The 27,638-nt window shown below is 42.4% G+C and overlaps 2 protein-coding genes across 4 annotated transcripts in view; both read left to right on the forward strand.

Moving 5' to 3' along the window:
- The first annotated feature begins 789 nt into the window (after positions 1–789).
- Positions 790–12,921, forward strand: seh1l (SEH1-like). Its single transcript, XM_083918253.1, has 9 exons — positions 790–945; positions 1,634–1,684; positions 1,877–2,023; positions 2,298–2,509; positions 6,660–6,758; positions 6,882–7,022; positions 7,251–7,405; positions 8,764–8,917; positions 12,256–12,921. Exons 1-9 carry the CDS (start codon positions 835–837, stop codon positions 12,431–12,433), a joined length of 1,248 nt encoding a protein of 415 aa, XP_083774379.1. The 5' UTR covers positions 790–834; the 3' UTR covers positions 12,434–12,921.
- Positions 12,922–14,011: 1,090 nt separating this feature from the next.
- Positions 14,012–27,638, forward strand: part of cep192 (centrosomal protein 192) — a 49,102-nt gene continuing 35,475 nt past the window's right edge. For 2 of the 3 annotated variants that reach the window (XM_083918466.1, XM_083918467.1), the window contains exons 1-11: positions 14,012–14,183; positions 14,692–14,923; positions 15,352–15,462; positions 19,276–19,433; positions 19,683–19,738; positions 23,476–23,617; positions 23,708–23,823; positions 25,198–25,350; positions 25,522–25,672; positions 25,906–26,120; positions 26,590–26,712. In XM_083918466.1, coding sequence (XP_083774592.1) covers positions 14,763–14,923; positions 15,352–15,462; positions 19,276–19,433; positions 19,683–19,738; positions 23,476–23,617; positions 23,708–23,823; positions 25,198–25,350; positions 25,522–25,672; positions 25,906–26,120; positions 26,590–26,712 — 1,386 coding nt within the window. In that variant the 5' untranslated portion in view covers positions 14,012–14,183; positions 14,692–14,762. The remainder of the gene's footprint in view (positions 14,184–14,691; positions 14,924–15,351; positions 15,463–19,275; positions 19,434–19,682; positions 19,739–23,475; positions 23,618–23,707; positions 23,824–25,197; positions 25,351–25,521; positions 25,673–25,905; positions 26,121–26,589; positions 26,713–27,638) is intronic. The other variant, XM_083918468.1, reaches the window with a different exon arrangement.

Below are 27,638 nucleotides of genomic sequence, written 5' to 3' on the forward strand. Positions count from 1 at the left end.
GGTTGCCAGTTACGTGTTTTTGTCAGCCTACCAAAGATATAACTCGACACATATTACCGTGTGTGGATGTTTTATATCTGCGTATATATATGTAACCTTACAGTAAACTGAATTAGAATTTCGAAATTAAACTTTAGTTAGTTAAAACCCATATTTTTTTTATCTTTCGTATTTTTTCTTATACATAATGCTAGCTTACAGTAATACATGAATTATCATACCATACACATACATAAACATTTTACAAACGTTTATGTCACACATCTTTACTGTAAAAGTGTTCAACATGAGTGTTATGTTGGCACATTTCTACTAAACCTGGCAACCCTGATGGCCACAGAATGGGCTACAACCCCTGCTGGACAGCTGAGTAATAATGTAGGTCTAGACCTTTTCAGCGGAATTCCATTTTTAGTCCTTGTGAACTTCCTATCAGTTGATGTCACATACACTGCAACAGGAAATAAACGGGGACACATTTAGAATGTTAATGGTCTAAATGATGTTACTTACTACTACTAGTGATTTTTATTTTTATTCAAGTTATCGTTTGCTGATTGGTTCTACATGACAAGTAAATAAAATCTATTCCATAAATTACCTCAAACATGATTTTTATCAGATGGTTTGATTGCGCCCTCTGTGGTCAACTTCGCTGCGCACACTGACACTGCGCTCATTACGAGGACCCGCCAAACACACACGCGCGCGCACACACACACACACACACACACACACACACACACGCGCACACGCACACACGCACACACACGACACATGGCCTGCTAGGCAACCAGTGCTAGTGTTGCTGGTACACTGTAGCTAGGTGTAATCATGTTTGTAGCGCGTAGTATAGCAGCGGATCATAAAGATCTCATTCACGATGTGTCGTATGATTTTCACGGCCGGAGAATGGCAACGTGCTCCAGTGACCAAAGTGTCAAGGTAACTTAACATGAAGTAACGTCAGTCTTCTGTTTGCTAGCTAAAGTTAGCCTTATCTGTCACAGCTAACGTTAGCGTATAACATCACCATCAACACCCTTAACTTAACGTTAGCTCCCTGCGTGGACTTGTTTTTCACCGGTTATTACAGACGCAAGAATGGCTCATTTGCTAATTCTGACTCATTGAATTTAACGTTAGCTAAGTTAGTTTGCTAGCCATGGTGTCTGGCTGGTTTCACAAAGATGGACTGGGCTAACATCACCCCATGGCCCCACAGTTAGCGCGGGGGCCAATGGCTCACTTTTTAGGCTTAACATAGTCCAAATGTCCAGACTAATCTAGCAGCAAAATGACTGTAAGACTTACCTAATACTAAAGACCAGTCTAAAGTCTCTGTGAAACCGGCCCCTGGTACTAAGTAACATTACCGTAAATTGAGCTGTATGGTGTAAGTAAGCTAGTTTGAATGTAAACACGGCAGTTGGATTAAAGCAAGAGCATACATTTGAAATACCCCCTGCGTGTATGGTGCACCTGCTATTTGGAAAGGGTTATCCAACATAAGATTAGTGAAGAACTTAACGTTGTCTTTGAGTGTTTTATGTTTCTAGCTTAACAAGTGTTTGCGCACAGAGACATTCGTATCAGCAGTATTTCTTATTGTTTCAAATCGTCTTTCTCTCAGGTTTGGGACAAAAGTGAGAATGGAGAGTGGTACTGCACGGCCAGTTGGAAGGTAAGTCACCTGCTGCTGTGTGGTTCATTTCCTGGTAGAATATCAGCCAGCCTAGTTGCAAATAGAAATATTACATTTACTATTTATGTCACGTCCTATGCTGCCTCTTGTGAACTCATACTTCCACTGATATGGATACAGCTTGAAATGGGGTTTATTGATTTGTCAAAAGCTCTTTTCTCTTCTCTGCAGACACACAGTGGATCAGTGTGGAGAGTGACCTGGGCTCATCCTGAATTTGGCCAGGTTCTGGCCTCCTGCTCCTTCGACAGGACAGCTGCTGTCTGGGAGGAAATTGTAGGGGAGTCCAATGACAAGCAAAGAGGACTGAGCCACTGGGTTAGTGCAACTCTAGTATTCATTTAAACTAGCAGAGCAGAGACATTTCTTTCTTAATCATAGCTCTTTAGTTCAGTAGCTCCTGCAGCATTCAGTATACCTGTGTTCAACACTGTGTGGTTATGAATACGACAGTGAACCCTACCAAGATGACACGCTAATTCAGTTCTGCTGTTGTTTCTCTGTTGAACATTGCTGGTCATTGCTAATAGTCACTTTTTCCAGAGTCTTCTGTCTGATATAATATCTGACCCAATTATTTGTTCTGTTTTAGATAAAGAGAACAACACTAGTGGACAGTAGAACCTCAGTGACCGATGTGAAGTTTGCCCCCAAACACATGGGCCTGATGCTGACCACCTGCTCTGCGGACGGAGTGGTGAGGATCTATGAGGCTCCTGATGTGATGAACCTCAGCCAGTGGTCCCTGCAGCACGAGATCTCTTGCAAGCTCAGCTGCAGCTGCATCTCTTGGAACCCCTCAAGGTTTGACCACAGTTTTTACTTACTCACTAACTATTCTATGGTAGATTTACATTTCTTCATTTCCACTCCTATTTGTACTGTGTCTCGCTTTGCAAAAAAACATAGTTATAGCAAAGATTAGATGAAAATTAATCTGCACTTATCTTGATAAATTGATTAAATGAGCTGTGTTTAGGGAAACTATTGGCAGAAATGGAATATAATATTTAAAAGATATGTTTTCATCAGTCCTAATCACTAGAAACCAAGAATTGTAGTGTTTTCATTAGCTTATGGCGTTTTTCCACCGATTCGCTCATTTTTGGTTTTCCATGAGCAAATGCGACTAGTACCTGGTACCTAGTGCTTTCTTTAGTACTACGGTTGGGGTTGCAAACAAGCTAAGCCAATACTAAGGTTGAGCTAAGACTCAATTCATGTCTGTCTAGGAGACCAGAGAGAAGTTTTTTAAGTGCTCATTGGGGATGGGTATCGTAAAGATCTGAACCATACTGCTGCTTTTACCAATACTGCCACTCCCCAGGTCATAGTGGCGCTAGATGCAGAGGAAGCCTTCGACCGGGTAGAGTGGGGCTTTCTATTTTTCACTTTGGAGGAATTTGGCTTTGATTCTAATTTTATTTCTTGGGTTAAGCTTCTGTATGTAACTTCCTCTGCCTTTGTAAACACTAACTGTGTCCATTCAGCATATTTTCCTCTCAAACGTGGCTCCCGGCAGCACTGTCCGCTCTCACCCTTGATGTTCAACAAAGTCATCGAGCCATTAGCCATATGGCTTAGAAACCAGAATGAGTTTGAAGGCATCACTCATTTCGGTCTAGTCCAAAAAACTTTCCTTATATTCTGATGACCTCCTCTTATTTATTTCAAACCCCACAACGTCCCTCCCCCCAGTTTTATCAATCCTGGATCAGTTTGGGCACCTATCGGGGTATAAGTTCAATATTCAGAAAAGTGAGTTATTTTTTGTCAACAACTCGGCAAGATCACTCCCACGATCCACATGCCCCTTTAAAACAGCTGATAAGGGGTTCAAATATTTGGGGGTGTTTATCATCAGCTCCTTCAGGATGTAAGTCAGAGTAGATGGGCGGGCCTCCCCCTGTCCCTTGCAGGCCGGCTTAATCTTATTAAGATGGTAATTTTACCAAAGTTTCTGTATCTTGGATACATGAAATGTTTACAATGTCTAAGGTTAGAGAAGTTAAGGTTTTTTACAGAGGGGATCTATGACAGCATTCCACCAAACCTGGGTCCCACTGCTGGCTCTTATTAGTAATAGTTTTACTGTTACTCCTGATGATGCTGAGGACACTTCCTAGTGCCTGGAAGGAATTATTTTATTTATTTTTGCTATTAGTTGTATTTATTTATTTATTTTTAATTTTTTAATTTTTTATTATTATTCTTTTTTACGGTGCCTTTCTACTTTATGTTATATTGTTTAGTTGTTTGGTTGGTTGATGTGGCCGTGTCTGACATGGGTTGTTGGGAGGGATGGCGGGTCTTTTTCACTTTTCACTTAAATGCAGACACACTGTACGGCTGTTATAATTTTTCTTGCGTATTTGTCTGCAAAATGTATTTAAAAAAAAAAAATCTAAATGTATTTACATGTTTGCTCTTATTCAGTTTAACGTGCAATAATAAGCCCTCTCAGTCAGTTTCACTCATATGTGTTCTCAAAACTCTTGCTCGCTGTGCTGCAGACCGCCGCATGCATGCTCTCAATCTCTCCCTTCTGTGCGCGCTATACAGTATATATCATATTTATTTGTACGTTAGTTAGCTTGCAAACTATCTTGTATGTTGCCAATGCTTGCTAATTCATGTCAATAACAGTAGCTAACATACAAACCTTAATAAAAGGTTAGTAAATATGATATATAATCAAAGCAATACATACTAGTTACATGTGGCCCTGATGGGACATTTTGGTGTTGTTGTTCAAACGACATTGTCCATGTAGGCCAGGACTGCTAGACAAGAGAGAGGGGGGAGTTAACTAACATCCCAACAGCTGATGTCTCAAGATACATGTAGACATAACGTTAATCCAAACAACGTGACACAACAGCACTATAATACACCGTATTATTAATGTATCCGAGTTTCCTCTTGAGTGCTTTTATTTTGAAGGGGGCTGAGTGGAAGTGTTGGCGATTTTAGTGTATCTGACTTAAGAAATAAATTTCACCGTCCTGTTCAGTGAATGGAGTTTCCCTATCTTTTCTTTCTTATTCTACCCAAGTATAGGGAACTATAACCCATGGTCACAATAGTAAATAATAAAAAATAATAATCCAGCTTTAGTTGAACAACTCCACTGCACTCCACTGTGTTCTGTTGATGTTTCTGAATGCTTCCGGGATGTACTCTGTAATACTTCTACTAGCGTGCTGATTAGAGACGAAACAGCCAATCTGCATTGAGATTTTCTAGGTCTCTGATTGGTTGGCATTGTGGCACAATTGTAACGCTTTGGCAAGTTGAGCGAGCGTAAAGGTAAATTTGAGTGTGCACAGAAGGGAGAGATTGAGAGCAGCAAGCATGAGTTTTGAGAGAGCATATGAGTGAAACTGAGTGAAAAAGGGCACATTATAATAAATAAAACAAAGATGCAATTATAAGATAACCAATGCAGACTGGAGAGGGCGGGGGCTTTTTCCTCCTAAAGTCCACCACCATCTCTTTCGATGGTGGTTGACTTTAGGAGGAAGCCTCCCTCCCTCCCTTATTGGTCATCATGTCCTGGTGAGGACGGACAATCAACGACGGTAGCTTATATCAATTGCACATGCTGGCACGCAGACTGATCCTGTGGAGTTGCGTACGTCTCCTCTTCCAGAGATCGACGCACGTCCCAGGAGCTCTGAACACTGGTGCGGAACTGTTGTCCAGAGGTGCGCCAGTATATGGGGAGTGGACTCTGCAACCGGAGATTGTGGAACAGATATGGGCCTGTTATGGGCTGGCCACGGTGGATCTGTTCGCGTCGATAGGGAACGCGCAATACGCGCTGTTTCTCTCTCTGCGCAGCATGGATGCTCCCCTCGCCGTAGATGCACTAGCGCGAGCTTCTTAATGCGTTCCCCTGGCCTTAATACCCGCCAATCTATCCAGAATGAGGGACCACGGCCGCACACTGATTCTGAGAGGTCACATTGACCTCCGATACATTGAATGGCGGAGATTTATCGGTAACTGTGCGCGCAGCTCTTGCAGGGGTATCCAGAACGCCTGGAACTGTGGTTTGTTGTTTTGACGGCACTGTCTTTGCACACTGCTTTCATATTGCTCCTGTCTTATCTTTGACTCTGTTGCTGTTTAGCCTCTTACATATTGATATGGAGACATCTGGTCGCGCATGTGCGACTAGATGTAAAATTCAGCTGCACACTCCCATTTTTGTCGCAAAATGCGACCATGTAGTCTGGAGCCCTGGTTATGTAAATAGCCTAACGTTCTCATACCCCAGTTAACGGACCTAGATAACTCCTTCAGTACCCCGATTATTCATGCATGTAAACAGCGCTTTGGGTTACTATTGGGTTTTGCGTCTGCGCATTCTCGGTCGGTTATAACTCCCCCTCCCCGCTCCGTGGCAGTGACTTTGGACCCAGAAATAGAATAAACAAGGAAGCGCGCCAAAAACAACGTGAAAAAATTAACTGAGTGAGGACGCCGTGGTAACAAACATCACAACCAAGAAGACCCTCCACTGAAACACTGCAGCCTGTGCATGTCAGAGTCACTTAAGGCTGTAACTGCGTGTGTGCGTGTGTGTGTGCGTGCGTGTGTGTGCGTGCGTGCGTGCGTGCATGCGTGCTTGAGAGTGAGACAGCTGTTTTCTGGCGATTTAATGAAGAGAGAAACAGTCTATGGCAGCACTAATAACCCACAGAGAGACTCCTATCAGTTTCAGGCTTCGGCTCACTTCATCTTCACACATCCCTTTTCTATCATCACATGATGCATACCGCCATATCGCATAGCCCTTATTAAGTAGATGAAAGTCTGATGGATTACGGATAAACCGAAAAACACGTGTTGCATTACAGTGTCAGTCTTTACTGTCATTTGCTGTCATTTAGGTCGCCTTTCTAAGAATTGCATTGTAATCTTGTAATCTCTTCTCCCCGCCACCCAGCTCTCGGGCCCACCCACCAATGTTTGCAGTGGGGAGTGATGACAGTAATGTAACGTACGGTGGAAAAGTTCAGATCTATGAGTACAATGAAAACACAAGGTATGTATTCCTGAAGTGTTGTGTATGTCACTTTAATAAAAATACCAATACATATTACAAAATTCCAAGTAGTTGAAAGAAGTCCTTATAATTGTTAGTTTTGTTTTAACCAATGTTTTAAAGGAAATATGCTAAAGCAGAGACGCTGATGACCGTCACTGATGCAGTCCATGACATTGCGTTTGCTCCAAACCTTGGGAGATCTTTCCACGTGCTCGCCATTGCCACGAAAGATGTCAGAATCTTTAAGCTTGTTCCTATGAGGTGACTGGTTCCTTTTTTACTCTTTTTTTGTCACCGTTGTCATATAAAGTTTTCTTAGTACACAGAGAGCAGTGTAGTCACTGAAGTCCTGCATTTCACATGTTCATGAATTCATATTCATCCAACTTTTTAACAGATGCACTCCTAAAACTGCAGTTGTTTTTAAATGACCGAACTAAGAACCTACCACTTTGTGTATAATTTTCTGTGATTGAATCCATCTGACAGGAAGGAGAGCACTTCTACAGGACCCACCAAGTTGGAGGTTCAGATTGTGGCTCAGTTTGACAACCATAACTCCCAGGTGTGGCGTGTGAGCTGGAACATCACCAGTACCCTGCTGGCTTCATCTGGTGATGATGGCTGTGTGCGCCTCTGGAAAGGTGGGAGATTATTGTTAGCTTATTAACTCCATTCATGGCTTCCACTTTTTCTATAGTCAGGGTGGGGTGCAGGGGATGTTCAGAGGGGACAGCAGGTCAACAGTAGATGTCACATAGAAGTGGTGTACATCATTTGGAAAATGGAACCTGAATATTAATTTGAGTTGCTGCTCAGTACTGTCAAGTTGTTCCAGTCATAAATCAGAAATACATAAAATAATAATCATGGTGTCTTCACGCCGTCTCTAAGGGCGCACTCACACTGTCCTTCTGTACCGCGCCCCGGGCTTTAGGGTACCCCCCCCCCCCTCCCCCCGCTGCAAAGCCTGTTTGTACTCACACTGCCTGGGCCTCGCGCAAATGCTTCTTGCCTGTCCATCATCACGCCGTAACACGTCACACGCATTGATTGACGTCATTGTGATGCGTCACTTTGTTTACAAGTCTTTCCATAGACCTCTGAGTTTTTGTGCGTCTTGTCCGACTGTTTTTGAATATTTCCATCCGCCCAAATCTGCAGTAAACACTCCACCTCCGCATCACACCAACGTGACCCTTTCGCCGCCATTGTTGTTAAATGTCCGCGCATGGTCCGTCTTTTTTGTCCGAAACAGGCGCACATAAAATGACCTGAGAGCCGCTGTAGGTGTCGTGCTCGTACACGTGCGCACGCTCGTGCTCGTACATGTGCAAACACGCTTTACAAAAGCCCACCTCTCTCAAACAGGCCGTGGACGGCCAGCTGGCCGCAGCTACGCGCAGAGCGGTTGTACTCACACTGGTCAAACGAGCTAGGCTTTACCCCTAAAACCTATTTTGGCCCGGTGCGGAAGGACAGTGTGAGCGCCTTAAAACGGAGCCAGTGGGCCAGTGCAAGTCCAGGGGTTAATGGCTGTACTGGAAGCTCTTCTTTGTGTAACATGTTGAAAATGCTAGTTTGAGTGAACAGCTCTCACCAGATGCACTGTTGACATCACATGCCATTGTGAGTCAGCAGTAATGAAATGTTACTGGTCAACAAGACGCAGGCAGAGACGTAGCGTGTTCGTTCGTCTGTTCATTCCCAAAGCACGACAAACGTTCCACAAAGGCTTGATATACAAAAGAGTAATCCAAAAATGGTGGGTGTTAAAAAAATTAGTGGTTGGTAGAATTTGGTAATAAACTTTTTTTGAATGAAATGAAAAGGTCAAACACTGGATACTGTCATTTTCAAATCATCTGTTGGTTCCTGTGGTTTAAAAAAAAAAAAAAAAAAGTTTTTGAGAAACTATGCTGGCTGTATGTCCAGATGTCCACTAGATGCGGTCACATCAGGTGGTGGTGGTACTGATTTTACCTCCTGCGTCCCTCCGCAGCTAACTACATGGACAACTGGAAGTGCACAGGCATATTGAAAGGAGACGGCAGCCCGCTCACAGGCTCATCTGGTCAGCCCACAGCCATGAGCACCGTTGTGGCCTCCTCTGTTCAGACCTCCCAGAATGCCCTGAACGGGATGTCTGCAGGAAGGTAGGTGGTGTGGTGCATTTGACGCCACTCACCCAGCCCAACCCGAGTCAGAACTGACAACTTATCATGCCTCACACTGACTGGGACTGCAGCTGCTCACTGACAAACTTCCTGGGCCCACACTGACCAAATGTTGCACTCATGCAAAGAGCTTGGCTTCCAGCATACATCGAACCTGCGGAGTTAGATGTGTTGTGGTGTGTTCTTTTTCCTTTTGATTTGTGCAGATGCATGCATAGTTTCATGTTCCCACTTTTTCCACTTTGCATTGTTAGTGTAGTTAAAGTAAAATAAACCTGTTTATGTATATTCTTGATATGTGACGATTATTTCAAATGATTTGGGCTATATGCAGCGGAACCATTCTGGTGTTCGGTAACATTACTTGATTTGATTAGCTTCAGTTTACTACAGCTCGACATCCAACACCTTTTGTTTTTCCAGTGATTTTTCCCTTCGTGTCACTTTTCACGTTGAAAGTATCCTTGAGCAGGTATTGCCACACTCTTTGCAGAGCAGGACAGCTTAAATGAACCTTACTAACCAGCTGTAATAACATCAGAAAAGAGAATGAACATGCAGTATGGGGATGAATACAGCCACTTTATATGTATTGCTTTTAAGCAAGACAATGTAACTTTTGAAAGAAGAGATAACCCAATCCTCTTTTTACAAATGAGATGTTGGATTCATAAGCAATAAAAGTCAGGTCTCTTCACTCAGGTTTTGTTGTTCCAGCCTTACTTGGTCTGGTATGATGAGTACTGTCCTACACTTACACTATAGCTACGTTCACACTGCAGGTGTTAATGCACAATTCCAATTTTTTCTTCAAATCAAATTTTTTGATTGTCTGTTCACATTGCGTCCTTAAATGTGGCCTGTCTACAGATTGCTGTGTGAACAGCTCACACTCCTGAAGTGACCCACATGCACAGTTGATCATTGATGACATCACAACGGTGTTTACAGAAGCCAACATGGCAACGGCCACCGGTATTGTAGGACTTTATGGCTTAATGCTAAAAACAGTGTGTGGCAGCAGCTGGCAAATTTAATAAAAACTTCACTTTTGTCCTCCATGTTTGTTTTGATTCTGTTCCTGGTCCCTGTGGCACACTTTTTTTTTCTTCAATCAACTTAATTTGTCATTCATTTACAAAACAGTGCAGCGTGGGTCAGCATTACTGATTTGGTAGCACATTTAAAAGTGGCCTGATTCTGATTGGAAAATGTCAGATTCAATTTGCTGTTCACACTGTCAAAAGCAAATCAGATATAGGTCACATATGAGAGGACAAATCAGATTCAGATCACTTGGAACTGCAGCGTGAACGCAGCCTATGTGTGGTCATATACTATTATCCTGTACTTATTGCAAAGGCTTGCTTTATAATTTGGATTATAAATGAGCAGCTATTACCATGTTATATGAAAGCGGTTAAAAATGCCAGTTGAGGTTTTATCAGAGTTGGTATGTGGCTGTATTTATGTTCAACTTAACCTCTAACGTAAAGCAACTACAAGGAAATTTAATTTAGTGTTGTTTTTCCTGGTCCCTGTGGCCAAGAGTGGTACTGCCTTGTGTTGTAAAGATCTTAATCACTCATGAATTAAATAGACATATTACAGACCTGTCTTGGAGGAAGAGGGCTAATTCAGATTTGAATTCCTTTCAAATCCTGCAATTCTCTCCATCTGTTGAATGACCAACCAAGGTTCAATTGAGTTCTGTTCAATTTGATTTATAGTGTCAAAAATAACAAAGGTTATCACACTTTCCATACAGAGGTCTAGACCACACACTTTAGGATTTATTTATGATTTACAGAGACCCAACTGTTCCCCCATTAGCAAACACCGACAGCAACATTGGCAACTCAAACCTTCCTTTTAACATGCTGAAACGTCAGACACACTATAGGCTTGCCCCTGCTCTATCACTACCGTTTAGTTATTTTTTGTTTTTCAGTCCACTCTTCTTTTTCTCTTTCCTGATCCTTGGATATCTGTCCTGGTGACAGGCATTAAGAAAGATGTGATGGTCTTGTTTGCTTATGTGGGGCACATATAGGCATTAGTATTAAACTGAGACTGTTTAATGACCAGTTTTAAAACTCCTTGTAGTTCCTTTAACGAACCTTCAGTATTTACCATTTTTGCAGTTTTTGACCCTTGATTCCCCCCTAACCTGAGTAACATGACATCTATGTACTGTATGACATTCTGTCTTATATTAAAGGTTGAATATTTAGAATCTTTATTAAAAGCTACATATATTATTTTTAAATAATACACCATTTTGAGGAGTACAGAATGAAAGTATTGCTTTTCCATAAAAAATAATTGTAATATTTAGACAGGTTTGACAATGACTTTCTGTCACGTTCTGTTTCCATTGTACCAGCCAATAGCAGCATTGCGGGTTGCCAGGGTTGTCTATTGTTAGGCTACTGAAACAAGGAATCATGTTGAGTTGAGAGCTAGCTAATGGATTCCACACCACTCAAAGAACGTTAAATACTGTTGTCAAATAAATTGATTAGTTCAAGTTAGTGGTTACCCTGAATGATTCATCACTGACATGGAACAGGCTGATCTCTTGACACACTCGTTAACGAACCTGGCAACCCGACTGCTGGAATTATCTTTCGTTGTTGCGACTATGATCTTGAGACACTAGATGGCGTGTTCTGCTCATTCTCCATATTCAACCTTTAACTTTGCAACAAAAGTGTTTTTACAAAACCAAATTGCATTTTTTAAAATAACTTTGCATAAAAGTTTTCTTGCATTCCAATTCCTTGTTTACAAAATGTGTGAGAACTGGGGTTGTTGAAGTAATATGGTATTGTACTGCTTGTCGCATGCAGGGTTGGCAAGAGAGCTCCCTTTGCCCCACCCCTGCGGCAGCTGACCTCTCCAAAGATATACCAGCATCCTGCATTTTACTAATGTCTCCTCTGCTCCGGCTACCAGTTGCCCTTGTGTTAATGCATTTGGAATGTGTGTGTCATGTCCTATCTGAATACTTAGGTGTTACTGGTTAAAGGATGCATGGTTCTGTTCTTCACAGCATTCACTTTGTTTCGATTCCAATATGTTATTTGCCAGGGTTTCATTTTGTTTAATAATATTGTGCATTCACTTTTAAAAAAATAAGCCTCTGTCACTATTCTGTCATCCGTCCTGCCATTCTACTCTTTGTTTGTTTGTTTGTTACTAGAGCATACATACATCCTTTCTCCTTTTAATCTCTCATTTATATGTCCTCTGATGTGTTTCCCCTGTCCATATATTTGTCGTCTTCGTCTCCATTCATTTTTCTGTTGCTTCAGGTATTTCTTTCCACCACTGGATCCTCCAAGAGCGGGGACTAGGTATGGTCACCTGCTGCCTCCCTCCTCTCTAATTGAACATTGTGATGTTGAGCCCACTCAGCCTCAGCAGCAGGCTCTTCCACGCAAACTCTCCTCAAGGGCCTTGCTGTCCTTACCAGAGGCCGAAGGGCAGTGATTTTGGGGTGTTTTAGTTCAAATAAGAGGGAATATGGTTGGGGGACAGGCATGAACTACACAATTGCCATTCATTTCTAATAAAGACCTCCATTTATGTCTATTTTCTGATTTTAAATGTTTTGTTATTTTTCCTGTGCGTGAATTAGAAAAGGTATTGGAAAGTGTCATGAAGTTTTTGTGATTTTTTTAATTTGATTCAATTTTTTATGGCATTTTGATAACCATTTAAATAATCTAATGCATATGTAAGTCTGTGAATAATAAACTAAACATTTCCCATATTGAGTTTTGTATTAGCAATACTTAAAGTTGACTCAATTTGCAATTAAAAGCACACATTTTGTTTTTGGGGTCATGAAACAATGTTGCGATGGCTTGTATTTCTATTATTTTTTTCTGGATACTCATGACCTCAACCATCAGTGCCTGCAGAGGAAATGTTATCACACTGCACTCATGGAGGTGTAAAACTGCATATTGTGGAAGTCAGAATAAAGACCACAAGATATTAAAAGAATGGTCTTTATTTAAAACTATTTTTCCTTCACACAAACAAACTGATGGCATTCATGAATGACTGACTACCATGTGGGACATGGAAATAGCATGTGATTCATAACATTTTATTTGCTTTGAATTCATCTCATCTCCAACTCATTATCCGGGGTCTGTATTTCTGAATGTTGAGTTGGGTGAGATAATCAGTTATTTTTGACACTTTTGAAAATGAGATTCTGAAACTATAGAACTGGTATGGTTATCTCACTGTCAACAGGGAAATATGAAGCAGTTCTGTCCAGGTTCAGTTCATATTTCAGGTGGGATTTGCCCTACTAAAGTGTGATGAAGTAACTGATCCCTATAAATGCTGAACCTGCCTTCTGAGGGCAGATACAAGAGATTTCCCTGTGGGGATTACTTAATGAACACCTTGTGTAGATATGAAGAATTTCTACTTTCAGTTTTACTCTAAAATTAATGTAATAAATTATGTGATCGGTTTTGACAAAAAGGATCACATTTCATTCCATGGCTCACTCAATAGATGCTTCAAAAACTGGAATGCATGGGATGCAGCTGTCTGCTAAGCTAAGGCATTCTTTCAGCTGCTTGGCAGAACACTTGATACAACACACTCCACACATGGCCACTTACTATCATACTGCAGCCTACAGCTTAGCTTTGTGTCCTTACGTATGGTAGACAGATAAAACGTTTTGGAGCTCATTTTCAAATAACTTAGCTCTGGATGTTTAATTCTATAAACGTGCACAGTCTAGTTGTTGTGCACGTTTATAAAATGGATAGTGCCGTTACAGTATCGGCGGAGCCTAAAAATAGTCCCTTCTTCCATTTATCTTGTATGGACAAACAGCCGATTGATGCATCAATGGGCTTTTCCAAACTATCACAAGTGTCTAAGTCCAACAGAGTGACATGAATCCCATCCTATCATGATTGACAATTTCCCCCCTACCACTTTTGTTGCCCAATCAAAGGGGTTTGAATAGGTTAAGTCCCGCCCAGATGACATGACGCTCACGCGGGCTTCCTGTGGTTTCTGGGCGCTGCTTGGTCCTCGAACTGTTCGGTTTGTTTGTTGTGACTACTTTTACGAAATAATGAAAGACTTGTTTGGGACGTTACTTTTGGAACTTTACTTCAACTTGCAACGCGTCTGCACCAGTTTATGAAGAAAAGTTGTAGAAGAACCGCGGTCTCTCGGCCCCTCTTTTGGAGTATTGAATGTGAGTAGTCCAACTAACGTTAACGTTAACTTAGGTTATGATTTAACAGGGACGTACATTATCGCAGAAATTGACTTTAAAGATTTGGGTTAGGGTAGCATTCAGGTTTTACTAGTAAACGTATATTTTTTGTCTGTTTATTGTGTAATAAAAGAAGATAGTGGAGTTAACTCAAATTTGGAACGTGTTGGGGATTTTGACAAACCCACTTGTTTTTAGAAAGCATATCACTAGCTAGCGTCAAAAGTTAGCTAACATAGTATCATTAAAGTTAGCTGGATAATCCCTATTTCCTTAGTGGATGGATAGGCCAAACCGCGAAACGACACGAATGAACATGTTTTCTTCACTGGTTTTCACAGTTGTAAGGTGGTATGCACATGTATATTATTTCTTAATATACATATAGTCAGAATGGTAATATTCCTGAAACTGCACCGTAAAGTATGCACAAGTTATTGGGCATTTCATGTTCTCAAAGTAATACTAACCTGCACTTTTTTCCTAGACATTTCAAATGGTCTTCACCTGAACTGAAGTCAAGCCACATTTGGCTGTCACTCTGCTCCATTCAAAAACATGGCAGACAGTTTTTACAAGTTGGAAGATGAAGCCTTCCCCAGTTTCCTCTGCAAGTCTCTGGACAGCACCACATTTGGGAATGTGACATTGGGTTCAGGCCCAGGACTTCCAGTGGCTGCCTCTACAGTAGCTAAAATTAAATCCGGGTTTGACAACAGGTGGGAGCATGCTGCTGCTTTGGACAGATGTGAATTGTTGTGGAAACATGCAATATTCTCTGAATCCTCACAAAGCTACTTCTCTAGTGTAGGAATGGACGCTGAAATGATTCCAAATCCCGTTTTGGAGGTTTATGAATTATAAATGCTACTGGAAATTCAAAAATGGATAGGAATACATCATAAAAAAAGACACTGACCCATGCCTGCCAGATATGGAACTGCATTTTGATATGTTTGTTAATAAGAAGTTGCTCCAGCCCTTTTTGGTTTCTGAGAGAAGTAACAGGAACAACACTGAGGCTGTGCATAGTGAGTCAGTAGTCAGTTGCTAAATTCAATTTTGGAGCACTAACCATGATGCAGAGTGGTTTAGTACAATGATCAGTTGTTTCATTAAAGCAATGTTATGTACCCTGGCTTTATAGAGGAGATCCTGTTGAGACGTCCTATCTGGAGGGCAGAGAGCTTCAGCAGACCAACTCACAGGGATCTGTTGTAGAACAGCCAAAGTTTGCCCTCAGCTTCAAAGATGACTTGTGAGTATATATGTATATGTAGTTCCCACTGCTGACACTGTTTTGCAATGTCGTCTGTGAAGAAAAAGGCTTTAGGCCTTTATTATCTTCTTTTTCCTGGAACTGTTTTGGAATTCTAGAGACTGTTGTACTTGTTGACTAATATTTGCATTAATTAAAGTGGACGTATTATTTAAAGAACAGAAGATTGTCACCTAAAAGAATAAGCCATGTTGTAAAATACAATCTAAATTGAGCTCAATGTACATTTATCTTTTTGTGAGTCAGCCCATGTAGTTTAGATTATTTCATGGAGTAGTTATAGTATATTCGGCAAGGAGTAATTCAGCTGCATTTTAATACGTAAATATATATTATATTATTATGTATTATTATGAAGCAGCGGCTTCAAGCTTTTTACATCGAGTACCACTCATCTCATCTCATCTTCAACCGCTTATCCAGGGTCGGGTCGCAGGGGCAGCAGCTTTAGCAGGGGACCCCAAACTTCCCTTTCCCGGGCCACATTAACCAGCTCTAACTGGGGGATCCTGAGGCGTTCCCAGGCCAGTGTGGAGATTTAATCTCTCCACCTAGTCCTGGGTCTTCCCCGAGGCCTCCTCCCAGCTGGACGTGCCTGGAACACCTCCCTAGGAAGGCGCCAGGGGGGCATCCTTACTAGATGCCTGAACCACATCAACTGGCTCCTTTCAACGCAAAGGAGCAGCGGCTCTACTCCGAGTTCCTCACGGATGGCTGAACTTCTCACCCAATCTTTAAGGGAGACTCCAGCCACCCTCCTGAGAAAACCCATTCCGGCCCCTTGTACCCGTGACCTCGTTCTTTTGGTCATGACCCAGCTTTCATGACCATAGGTGAGGGTAGGAACGAAGATTGACCGGCAGTTCGAGGCTCAGCTCTCTTTTCGTCACAACAGTGCGGTAGAGCGACTGCAACACCGTCCCCGCTGCTCCGATTATCCGGCCGAACTCACGCTCCATCGTCCCCTCACTCGTGAACATGATCCCGAGGTACTTGAACACTTCACTTGGGGTAAGGACTAATTGCCCACCTGGAGAAAGCAATCCACCGGTTTCCTGCTGAGAGCCATGACGAACCCTCCTTTGCAGCACCGTGGAGTAGACCTTACCAGGGAGGCTGAGAAGTGTGATACCCATGTAATTGGCACATACCCTTTGGTCCCCCTTTTTAAACAGAGGAACCACCACGCCGGTCTGCCACTCCCTTGGCACTGTCCCAGACTTCCACGCACTGTAGAAGAGACGTGTCAACCAAGACAGCCCCTCCAAACCCAGAGCTTTCAGCATTTCTGGACGAATCTCATCAATCCCTGGGGCTTTGCCACTGTGGAGTTGTTTGACTACCTCAGTGACTTCCGCCAGAGATATTGACAATGATTCCCCATCAGCCTCCAGCTCTGCCTCTACAAAAGAGGGCGCGTTGGTCGGATTAAGGAGTTCCTCAAAGTGCTCCTTCCACCACCCGATTACCTCATCAGCTGAGGTCACCAGCTTCCCGTCCTTACTGTAAACAGCTTGGACGGTTCCCTGTTTCCCCCTCCTGAGATGTTGAATGGTTTTCCAGAAGCACCTTGTTGCTGCCCGAAAGTCCTTCTCCATGACTTCTCCAAACTCCTCCCACACCCGCTGCTTTGCCTCTGACACAGCAGAGGCTGCAGCCCTGATGGTTCGTCGGTAACTTGCAACTCCCTTTCTGGGATAACATATCCCGGAAGACCTCCTTCTTCAGTCGGACACCTTCCCTGACCACTGGTGTCCACCGCGGTGTTCGAGGGTTACCACCCCTTGAGGCGCCTAAGACCTTGAGGCCACAGCTCACTGCTGGAAGCTTTGAACATATCCCATTCCAGTTCAATGCCCCCAACCTCCACAGGGATGCCAGAAAAGCTTTGCCGAGTTGTGAGTTGAAAATCTCTCGGACAGGAGCCTCCTCCAGACGTTCCCAGTTCACCCGCACTACTCGTTTGGGCTTACCTGGTCTCTCCTCACCCAACTCATCACAAGATGGTGATCAGTTGACAGCTCTGCCCCTCTCTTCACCGAGTGTCCAAAACATACGGCGTCAGATCAGATGATACGATCACAAAATCGATCATCAACCTTTGGCCTAGGGTGCTCTGGTACCACGTACACTTATGAGCATCCTTATGTTCGAACATGGTGTTAGTTATAGACAATCCGTGACTAGCACAGAAGTCTAATAACAGACGACAGCTCGGATTTAGACCAGGGAGCTGGTTCCTCCCAATCACGCATCTCCAGGTGTCTCCATCATTGCCCATGTGAGCGTTGAAGTCTCCCAGCTGAACTATGGAGTCCTCTACTGGAGCCCCATGCAGGACTCCATTCAGGGTCTCCAAGAAGGCCGAATACTCTGAATTGCTGTTCAGTGCATATGCACAAACAACAGTCAGAGTTTTCCCCCCTACCACCTGCAGGCGTAAGGAGGCGACCCTCTTTTCCACCGGGGTGAGCTCCAACACCACGGCACTCAGCCGGGGGTTTGTGAGTATCCTCACACCCGCCCGGCGCCTCACACCCTGGGCAACTCCAGAGAAGAACAGGGTCCAACCCCTATCCAGGAGTACGGTTCCAGAACCGAGACTGTGTGTGGAGGTAAGCCTCACCAGATGTAACTGGTACCGCTCCACCTCCCGCACAAGTTCCGGCTCCTTCCCCGACAGAGAGGTGACATTCCACGTCCCCAGAGCCAGCCTTTGCTGCCCGTGTCTGGTCCATCGAGGCCCCTCACCTTCACTGCTATCTGTGCAGCAGCGCACCCGACTCCAGCGGTTCCTGCGTGTGGTGGGCCCACATGATGGAGAGGAGTGATGTGCCACGTCACTTTTTCGGGCTGTGCCAGGCCGGGCTCCGTGCCAAACCCGGCCACCAGGCGCTTGCCGGCGAGCCCTCCGTCTGGGCCTGGCTCCAGACGGGGGCCCCAAGGCTTTCTCCGGGCAGGGTCTCTCTACCTCTTCCTTGTTTGTGCATAGAGTCTTTGTGAACCATTCTTAGTCTGGCCCCTCGCCTGAGACCACTCTGCCATTGGAGACCTTACCAGGAGCACTAGGCTCCAGACAACAAAGCCCTCAGGTTCACAGGGACACACAAACCTCTCCACCACGATAAGGTGATTATCGTATTGAGAGGTATTGAGTACCAACTCAGAGAAAATTGGCCTCTCCAAGTGCCACAACTATGACTTATATTAAATACCGTAGCACCTACCCTGTTCAACTAAGGACAGTTTACCCAGGTGCTGCTTTATTTCTAATCAGGAGATTATATATTGTTGACTGCTGTACAAAGTAGTAGCACTGGAACTGGCATTTTAAAGTCCACACAACTTTCATACACCACAAAGTCCAGCCCCTCATCTGGTGTGACTTAAGTAGGGAGTAGTACTTGCCCAAGGATGATTGTCCACTTCAGTTTCAACAGAGCTGCTTGAAACATGCTTCTCCTGATCCCCACTTCCCATCCTAATAGTCCCCGGTTGGAGCATTGATTTCAGTTTTTTGAAACATTAATTTTACTTCTGCTTACTATCTCGTCATCACAGTTTAGCTCGTAGCTAATCGTTGACGTATGCGCATGCTATTAATTTATTATTAGTTTTTTGAATATTTTGAGGATTCCTCTGTGTACCACTAGAGGGAGCACCACAGATTGAGAAACAGTGCTATAAAGGGATGGACATTCATAAAGTATTAACTATAGTAATTTATAGTACACCTTGTTTTTCCATGTAATTCATATGTGGTCATCATTTACATCCCTGCCTGCATTACAGGGACAATGCGGATGACTTCATCGCAGCCCACCGTCTTTCAGACATGCTTGTAAGGATTAATTTGGATGAGAGCGCATCCCAAAATCAGGGCTCCATGCTGGGGCTTCCTCACACACAGATGGACTCAGTCCAAGGCCGGCCCACAGAACATGGAACAGGTAAATGCTGTTGCACATAACTTTTTTGGTATAACACTGTGCTAATACTGCCCACCCACAGGGTCAGTAATTATTCTTTCTTGATTGGAAAAGTCACATCATGGCTTCACCTAATACTACATGTACATATAGTTTAGCTTTCTTACTGTACGCATAGAAAAGAACCAATTCTCATTATTAGAAGAAGACATATTTTCTTTCAATGGCACTAATAATAATAATGACACTATTTTTCTTGTCGTCTGACAGATCTTTCGACAGGGCTTCTGACCCAGTTTGGATATAAAGATGATACAGATGCAAAGGTACCAATTTTCAATCAATCAATCAAACTTTATTAATCCCTGAGGGGAAATTCTTTTACAGAGGAGGGTATGAAGGGGGGTACATCACATGAGGGTGAAGGGGGGGGGGGGGGTAAAAAAGCACTTCCAACACTGCGCTCCTCTGGGAAGCACAGTGCAGGAATTGGAAAAATTTTAGTAGCTATTGTTGTATTTATCAGTTGTACATTTTATCTGTAATGGCTTTTTTTGCAATATCATAAACATGTGGACGCTTTTCATTTACATATCAAAAAATGAAAGCCATATGACCCGTTTTGAGACTTTTGACGATAGAAAGACGTTTGTCTTTATATTTAAGCAGCTTCACCATTTGAATACATTTTTCACAACATGATAAAAAAAAAAGTATCTTTCCACCCTACTTCCTTACATTATACACACAAGTTAAATCCTTTATTTAAATAAAGGTTGCAGTTTGACATTTTAAACAATGATTTCGGTGCATAAATGCCTTTTCATCTTCAACAAAACGCTGATCAAGCATGGAAGACCACAAGACACATGGAAATTGAAATGGAGCATTTCTTTATTGAATATCTAATTGTACTTTTAAAACAGGAATAAAGGAATTGGCCTTCAAATCTATTCAAAACCTACTTTTGAAGAGCGAAATGAAAGATCAGTAGACGTGACCTGGAAGTTTGTCACTTGTACTACAAAAAAAGGCCTAGAGGATATGTCTGTTCTAAATGGCCGACCAATAGATTAGATTGATAGATAGCATTTATCTTTGCATGTATTTGATGCAGTACAAATCTTAATATGATTTAATCCAAGCAATTATTGTGTGTTCATAGTTATTACTGTTTTGCCTTTCCTTGCGTGGAGTGAATGCAGATCAAGCTGATGTTTACCATCTTCACCAGTTGATGGCAGTATGGGTATGTTTACCAAGCCCCCACCACAGCGACTTCCTGGTTCGCCCAAAACTACAGTCTGTATGTTTGGGTCATATCTCTATGACAACACTGAGGGGGGTGAATTTTTTTTGTACCAGGCTAGTTTTTATTTTATTGGAGGTTAAAGTTCATGAATAATAAGGGGCGTGGTCTCTTGAGTTAGCAGTTAGCCTCTGGCCCTCACTTCTCCTCAGAGGCTAGTTGTCAGTTGTGTGTACCTCAACCAGACTGACATATGTCCCTCCCCTCGTCACATCAATGCCCTTTTTTGGTAAGAGGAAATGAGTCAAAGTCCAACAAGATGGTGACTCCCAGAGGCAAGTACGTTTGGATCAAGTTGAGAGAACAGACCCCGACAGAGAGGCTACATCCATTTTTTTTATACAGTCAATGGTATTTACATGAAAGATATATTTGTTTGTATATTTGTTAGAACTGGCTCACATGGCTACAATTATCCATCTTGACATCTGCCTTCTATTTATCAGCTATTTAGTACAGGCATGTCCTCTAGGCTTTTATTTTGTAATACAAGTCACACACTTCCAGGTCACCTGTCTTTCGTTCCTTAATTTCGTTCTTCAAAAGTTATCATGACATAACAAAATAAGGTTGTTTATTTGAATTTGTTTTTCTCATTTCTCGTTTTTGACTTGGACCACAAAACAGAAAAACAGCGTTTTTTTCGGTTATAGTTAAAAAAAACAACAACAACAACCCAAAACCAAGAAAACCACGGTATTTTGGATTTCACGTTCATTGGTTTAAAAGAAGAAACAACCGGACAAAACCAGGAGGGTCCGTGTATCTTTTGGTCTTTGGATTTTCAATTCACAAACGGATATTAAAAAACAAAAAAGTAGTGGTTATTTGATTTTCGTTTTAAAATACTGAAATCAAAATTGAAATACAAGGTTTTATTTGATTTTTGTTTTCTAGTCATAACAAAAACTAAAATCACTAGAAGACAAAAAAGAAAAAAAACAACTTTTTTTTAATATTCTTCGACAGTAAGCTTCCATTTTCTGGTGCATTGTGGGAGAGGGAGTTATTCTTCTTCTTTGATATTTTAACTTGTGACAACACATTGTTAAAGTCCGGAGGGGTTTGACTGTTGGGAGTTGTGATTTTGTTCATAAGTGCTGAATACTATCATTATGACCTATTGTTGTTGAACTAGCTACTGTAAACATTCAGGTAACGTTAGTGACTGAGTACCATTATTATTATTATTATCATTATTATTATTATTATTATTATATTAATAAAATACAGAACGACAACCTATACGATATTTTATTGATATATCTAACGTTAATTATAGCTCTTAGTATAAGGCTACAGAAGCTGTATCGTTGCCTTAGCCTATATTAGCTTAGCTATAATCTTCCAAACAACAATAAACCATGAAATCCGGCATTTCAAACTGGAGCCCTGTAGGGGCAAAATCACATCACACTAACCAGTTTCAGGGGTCGTATCCCCAAAAGAGCCAGATCCCAACATAAGTGAATTTCTATAGAACAGGTCTATAGCTTGTCCTTTTAATTAAACAAACTAAAAAGTCTTATGTTGTTTATCTTATTTACATGATGGCATGCAATTTATGGTTGCACGTTTAGAATTCCCCTCTGCTCTCTGTATCGTGCACGGAATTCCGCCCCAATGCAGACAAAAATATCGGCTTTTTTGAAAGAAATGTTTCAATGTTTAGTTCAACCCAACCTAGGGGAAACACAGCTTGAGATCAAAATTAGAGAACAAATTATACATACTTTACTAATTCTGAAATACTGGTTTTATTGTTGATAATTTGATAGAATATCAGCTGTGACTATACCACTGCTGTACCACAATGGGTTTTTTTAAATAACCAAGGCACTTGACAGTAACCATTCAGTTTTCGCCACAGACCAGGTAACAATGTTCTCGATTTCTGATTGCAAGTGAACACAGCAACTGTTAGTGATGAGTTTGGCTAGCAGACCAACCGCTGTCAGCAGCGTCTTTTTAGAGTTCCTCTTTTTAATAATGGATTAATGAATGAAAACCAATTTCTTATTCCTGTTTTAAATGTACAACTTGAAATTCCATAAAGAAATGTTCTATTTCAATTTCCATGTCCTTTGTGGTCCTCCATAATCAGGTACCTAAGAGCGTGATCACACTGTCCTTTTGGCCGCGGCCAAAACCGGTTTTTCAGCTAAAGTCTAGTACCTTTAAGTAGTGTGAGCGCACCCGCTCCGCGCTCAACTGCGGCCAGCTGGCCCTCCACGGCCCGCTTGAAATAGGTGGGCTTTAGCGGAGCCGTTTGCACATGTACGAGCACGAGCGTGCGCACGTGTGCGAGCACGAGCCCTACGGCAGTAGCGTTATGTCCGCCTGTTCGGACATGTAAATAGAAGGACGGACCATGCGCGGACATTTAACAACAACAACAATGGCGGTGAAAGGTTCACGTTGGTGTGATGGGGAGGTGGAGTGTTTACTGCAGATTTGGTCGGATGAAAATATTCAAAAACAGTCGACAAGACGCACAAAAACTCTGAGGTCTATGGAAAGATTTGTAAACAAAGCCACACACACGCGATCAATGCGTGTGACGTGTTACGGCGTGATGACATATGGACAGCAAGAAGCATTGGCCGAGGCCCAGGTAGTGTGAGTACAAACGGGGCTGGGGCGCGGGGGGGAGAGGGAGGGGGGACAAGTACCCTAAAGTCCGGGTCTCGGTCCGGGAGGATAGTGTGATCACGCCCTAAAAATATGTTCCCTTCTCTTGTGCAATTCATACAGGCTCAGCCCTTACCAGCTACAACTGAGGAGGACAATGTGCAGAGTGAGGGTGTGGACAGTGACCGTTTCAGTGGCAGTAACTCAAGCTTCCTGGCAAATGAGAAGCTCATGTCTGTGGACAGCATGGGAAGCGATATCACAGGTTCATCCATTCGTGATATTTTAATTGCAGAAAAAATTGCTGACATTTTGTCAAAGCTTGAGTCATGTTGTGGGTGTGTTTGATTTCCAGATGATGACATTGATTCAAACAACCTTCCTGATGATGAGCTGGAGCTGTATTTCAATAAACTGGTGCCCCCTGTCATGCAGAGAGGCAGAGTGGAGGGCCAGGAGATTCCTGCAACAGTAAGACTCTTCTTCCCAGTGAAACACTTTCTACAGTGGAGATCAAAATTAGAGAACAAAGTATACGTAAATTCTTGGTTTATTCTGAAATACTGTTTTTTTTGTTTATATCCACTGTGGCTATACCACTGCTGTACTAGCGTGTTTTTTTAAATAACCAAGGCACTGCAACAAAAACCTTTTATTTAGTGGAAAAAAAAGCAGTGAGCAAAATCGGAAAACACTTTTGGATCCCTCCCAGTTATTAGTGTTAATCTGGCACCTGGTGACAGTTCACTTCATTGTTGGACACACCCTATTTATCTGCAGCTCTCCTGGTTACTTTGTAAGATGGCGAGCTGCTCTAAGGAGACTGAAGCCCTGAAACAGCAGGTTGTCCAGATGAAGGCCAAAGGGATGACCCTCTCAGCCATCAGAGAGAGGTTGGGCGTTCAGTCTGTGATTTCAAGAATATGGAAACTTTAATGGACACAGATTCTTTTAAGTTCCTCAAAAAGGCCGGTCGTGCACATAAAACAAGTGCACTAGAGGACAGGATTATGAGAAGACTCTCAATGGGGAATCGGTTCAACTCTGGAGTTGGTCTCCAGTTCAGTTCTCAACAGGGCAAGGATCTGTCTCTGCACACAGTGTCTCGTTGTTTAAGACTTTTTGGACTGAAAGCCCACTCTGCAGTGACCAAACCTCTCATCAGCAGAAAGAATAAACTAGATTTGTCTTTGCTGAGGAGAATGTTGTGTGGACAGAGGAGAACTGGGCCAGAGTGACTTCAATGAGGAGAGTACCTTCAATTTATTTGGGTCTGATGGAAACATTATTTTGGGTGTAGGACTGGGGAAAGACAACCCAAAGTGTGTAAAAAAAAAAAAGTCCATTATATTTGGAGGAGGAAGAGTTATGGTTTGGGGGATGTTTTCTGCAGCAGGAGTTGGGCCTCTTGTACAGCTACATGGCAGGGTGAATGCAAATGTGTATGTGAACCTCCTTCAGCAACATGCAATACCTTCACTAATTTGACATGTAAATAGCCATGTTCAAATATGCAATTTTACAGATTCTTAGAAGTGTGTAAATAATTGTACTTGCACTTTGGTGGTGATCACCCAGTAAAATAACCACGAAGACCGGAAACTGCGGCAGAGCAGATCTGTCCAGATAGGGATAATACCATAGACTATATTAAATACATGTAGCTTCTCGTCGAGGTCCACTCTCTCAACTTGATCCCATCATACTCTCCTACGGGAGTCGCCATCGTCATCTCAACTTTAACTCTGCCTCATTTCCTCTTACCAAAAAAGGGCATTGATTATAATATTCCATTTCTTTGTATTTTTGTTGTATCTTTCTGTATCTTGTGTACCTTTTCTTCAGGAGGACTTCCAGATGCCTGATGTGCGTTTGGCTGCTACAGGTATGGACTCCTGTCCTGCCAGTGATGAGGACACTGAAGATGAGCTGGAGTCTGCCAGAAGGAACAGCAATGCTACCAGGACACGACTGCTGCCCAGCACCTCCAGACAACTGGTCAGAAATAGAAAACAGTATTGTTATCAGATTTATAAACTCTCAAATATAATTATACATATCTGTCTCCAAAATCAAGTATTGAGTAGCTCTGTTATTGGTACTGTAGTACAAAAGGGTGTTGCCTAATGCAATTTCTGTTTTTATGTGTTTATGTACATGTGCGTACAGGTTGGAGAGAGTAATCGTCTCAGTTTCAGGCCGGGCTTAGAGGGAGGCAGTTCTGATGACGATGCTTCCAGTGGCCGTGGTGGTCCATCTCTATCTGGGATTGAACACAGACGATCTGCTGAGGGACAAGTCATCAATCCTCCGGTCACAGGTACAATTTATGCATCTTAAATCATTGTCCTGCACTGCCTTATGTATTCCGTTTTTGTTTTTGGATCTCTGGCTGGTTTTCCTGCGGTGTTGCTATCTCAAAGTAAATGCATATAAAGGCTTGACATGCATCCAACAAGGACCTGTTTCTGTGTAGTGAAGAAGGAACGCCAGTCCGGCTCCTTAAATGTAAAGGTGACAACCTGTTTGTTTTGTGTCATTGTGTAACTCCAGGAGATGGAGGAGGTGGGGATGGGAGCAGTGGGAGTGAGGAAAGTGGAAATGACGGTGGAGTTTCGACTATCCCTCTCCCAACAACTGTTGTCCAGACCACTTATGATGTCTTGCGTGGGCTTGGGATTGTAGGGAGCAGTGCTGTTGGTAAGGATGAGGATGGCAATCTCATTCTGCCAGGACATGGAAGAAACAATCTTTCCAGACATACTGAGGTAAGAATGAAACTCACTTCTGGCACTTTGAGACAGAGAGGTGTAACATTGGCTGCATTCCATGTAGCAGCAACGTGGCTCATTGGTGCACGTAGAAACGGAGGTATCATTAATGTTATCAGACAACTGTGCTTTATTCCCATACTCAGCCCAGATTTCACCTTGCTCCACTCACATTGCTCACCGCTCGCTCATAAAAGAAAGAAAGCTCCTTCCATGTCACCCCTGCACACAGATCCTTGCCCCTCCGCTGGCAAAATGTCCGCCATGGAACTCATGGTGTGAGTAGTACTGGAGCGTAATTGCCAATGCTCCAATGTTTGAAAATAATCCACTCTATGCTCCATCCAAAATTCTCCGGCTCATGCTCCCCACTCACTCACGCTCTGCTCACATGCTCTGGTTGGCACACTGTTATATTCTATAGTTTTTTAAAGATCTGCTGCCTGATTTACACACTCTTCTGCAGATGGGTGACCGTGTAGGTCCTGTAGGAATAGGAGAGGCCAGCTCTTCTTTTGGGGCATCAGGGGGAACTCAGAGGCTTTCTCCCGTCAACTGGAGCATGGTCCTGGACCGACAGGAGGCACTGGTCAGTACAGATGCATGACATCTCCAATGTAACTGTAGCAGCCCGAGGTGGGCATTTTAATCAGGCTATTCTGTGGATATACTTATTGTATATTATTGCATGGTATTGCTTTCTTTTTTCTTACTTTAAATTAATGGTGATGGTGCTTGGCTTCTATTTTAAGTTGGGTTGTGGGAAACATGGAATCATGTAGTATCAAGTTTTTTTTTTACAGTGTTTATTTTGTGTACAATTTATTTTTGATACTGGCAAGTTTCTGAGGAAATAAAATGGCAGGGGGGTACGATACCTGTCCAAAATATCTCGATACCACAGTGGAAACTAAAACATCATCAAGTATAGTAATGGAATAAAATATTAGATGACAGGACGTGGAACTCAAAACGATTTTATTTATTTTTATTAATTAAACTTAAAAAGTCAAAATAATATTTTGTAAAAGCTGCTGAGCTTTATAGCAACTTAACATGTTCAGTTCATCAAATAAGATAATCCTTTATTCGTCCCGCCAAGGGGAAATTTACCATTTGCACTTCATGTTGATAAAGTTCAAATCCTGCAAACTACAGTAGCGCACCAACGTACAACACAAATGAGCCAGACCTGGTGGAGGTCTGTGCTCTAATCAGACTATTTCCTACTCATATAAATTACAATAGATATTATAAATTATTGACAAAAATGTACATGCTATGATTATATTACCAGTACTGATAATAAAATAGACAATTTTTAACTGGTGCTCTTGATCAGCATACCTGTGAACATCCGTGCATGTTACGGTAAAGTTTATGTCTCCAGTGTGAACCGTACAGAGATGTGTGAACCACATCGGACAGTTAAACAGTTAGCCTTACCCCTGACTGCCTCATGCAACTCTATTTTGTGACAAGTGAACTTTTTTCACCATCAAATACTCATTTGAC

The sequence above is a fragment of the Echiichthys vipera genome, assembly GCF_963691815.1.
Source record: "Echiichthys vipera genome assembly, chromosome: 8".
Lineage (NCBI taxonomy): Eukaryota > Metazoa > Chordata > Actinopteri > Perciformes > Trachinidae > Echiichthys > Echiichthys vipera.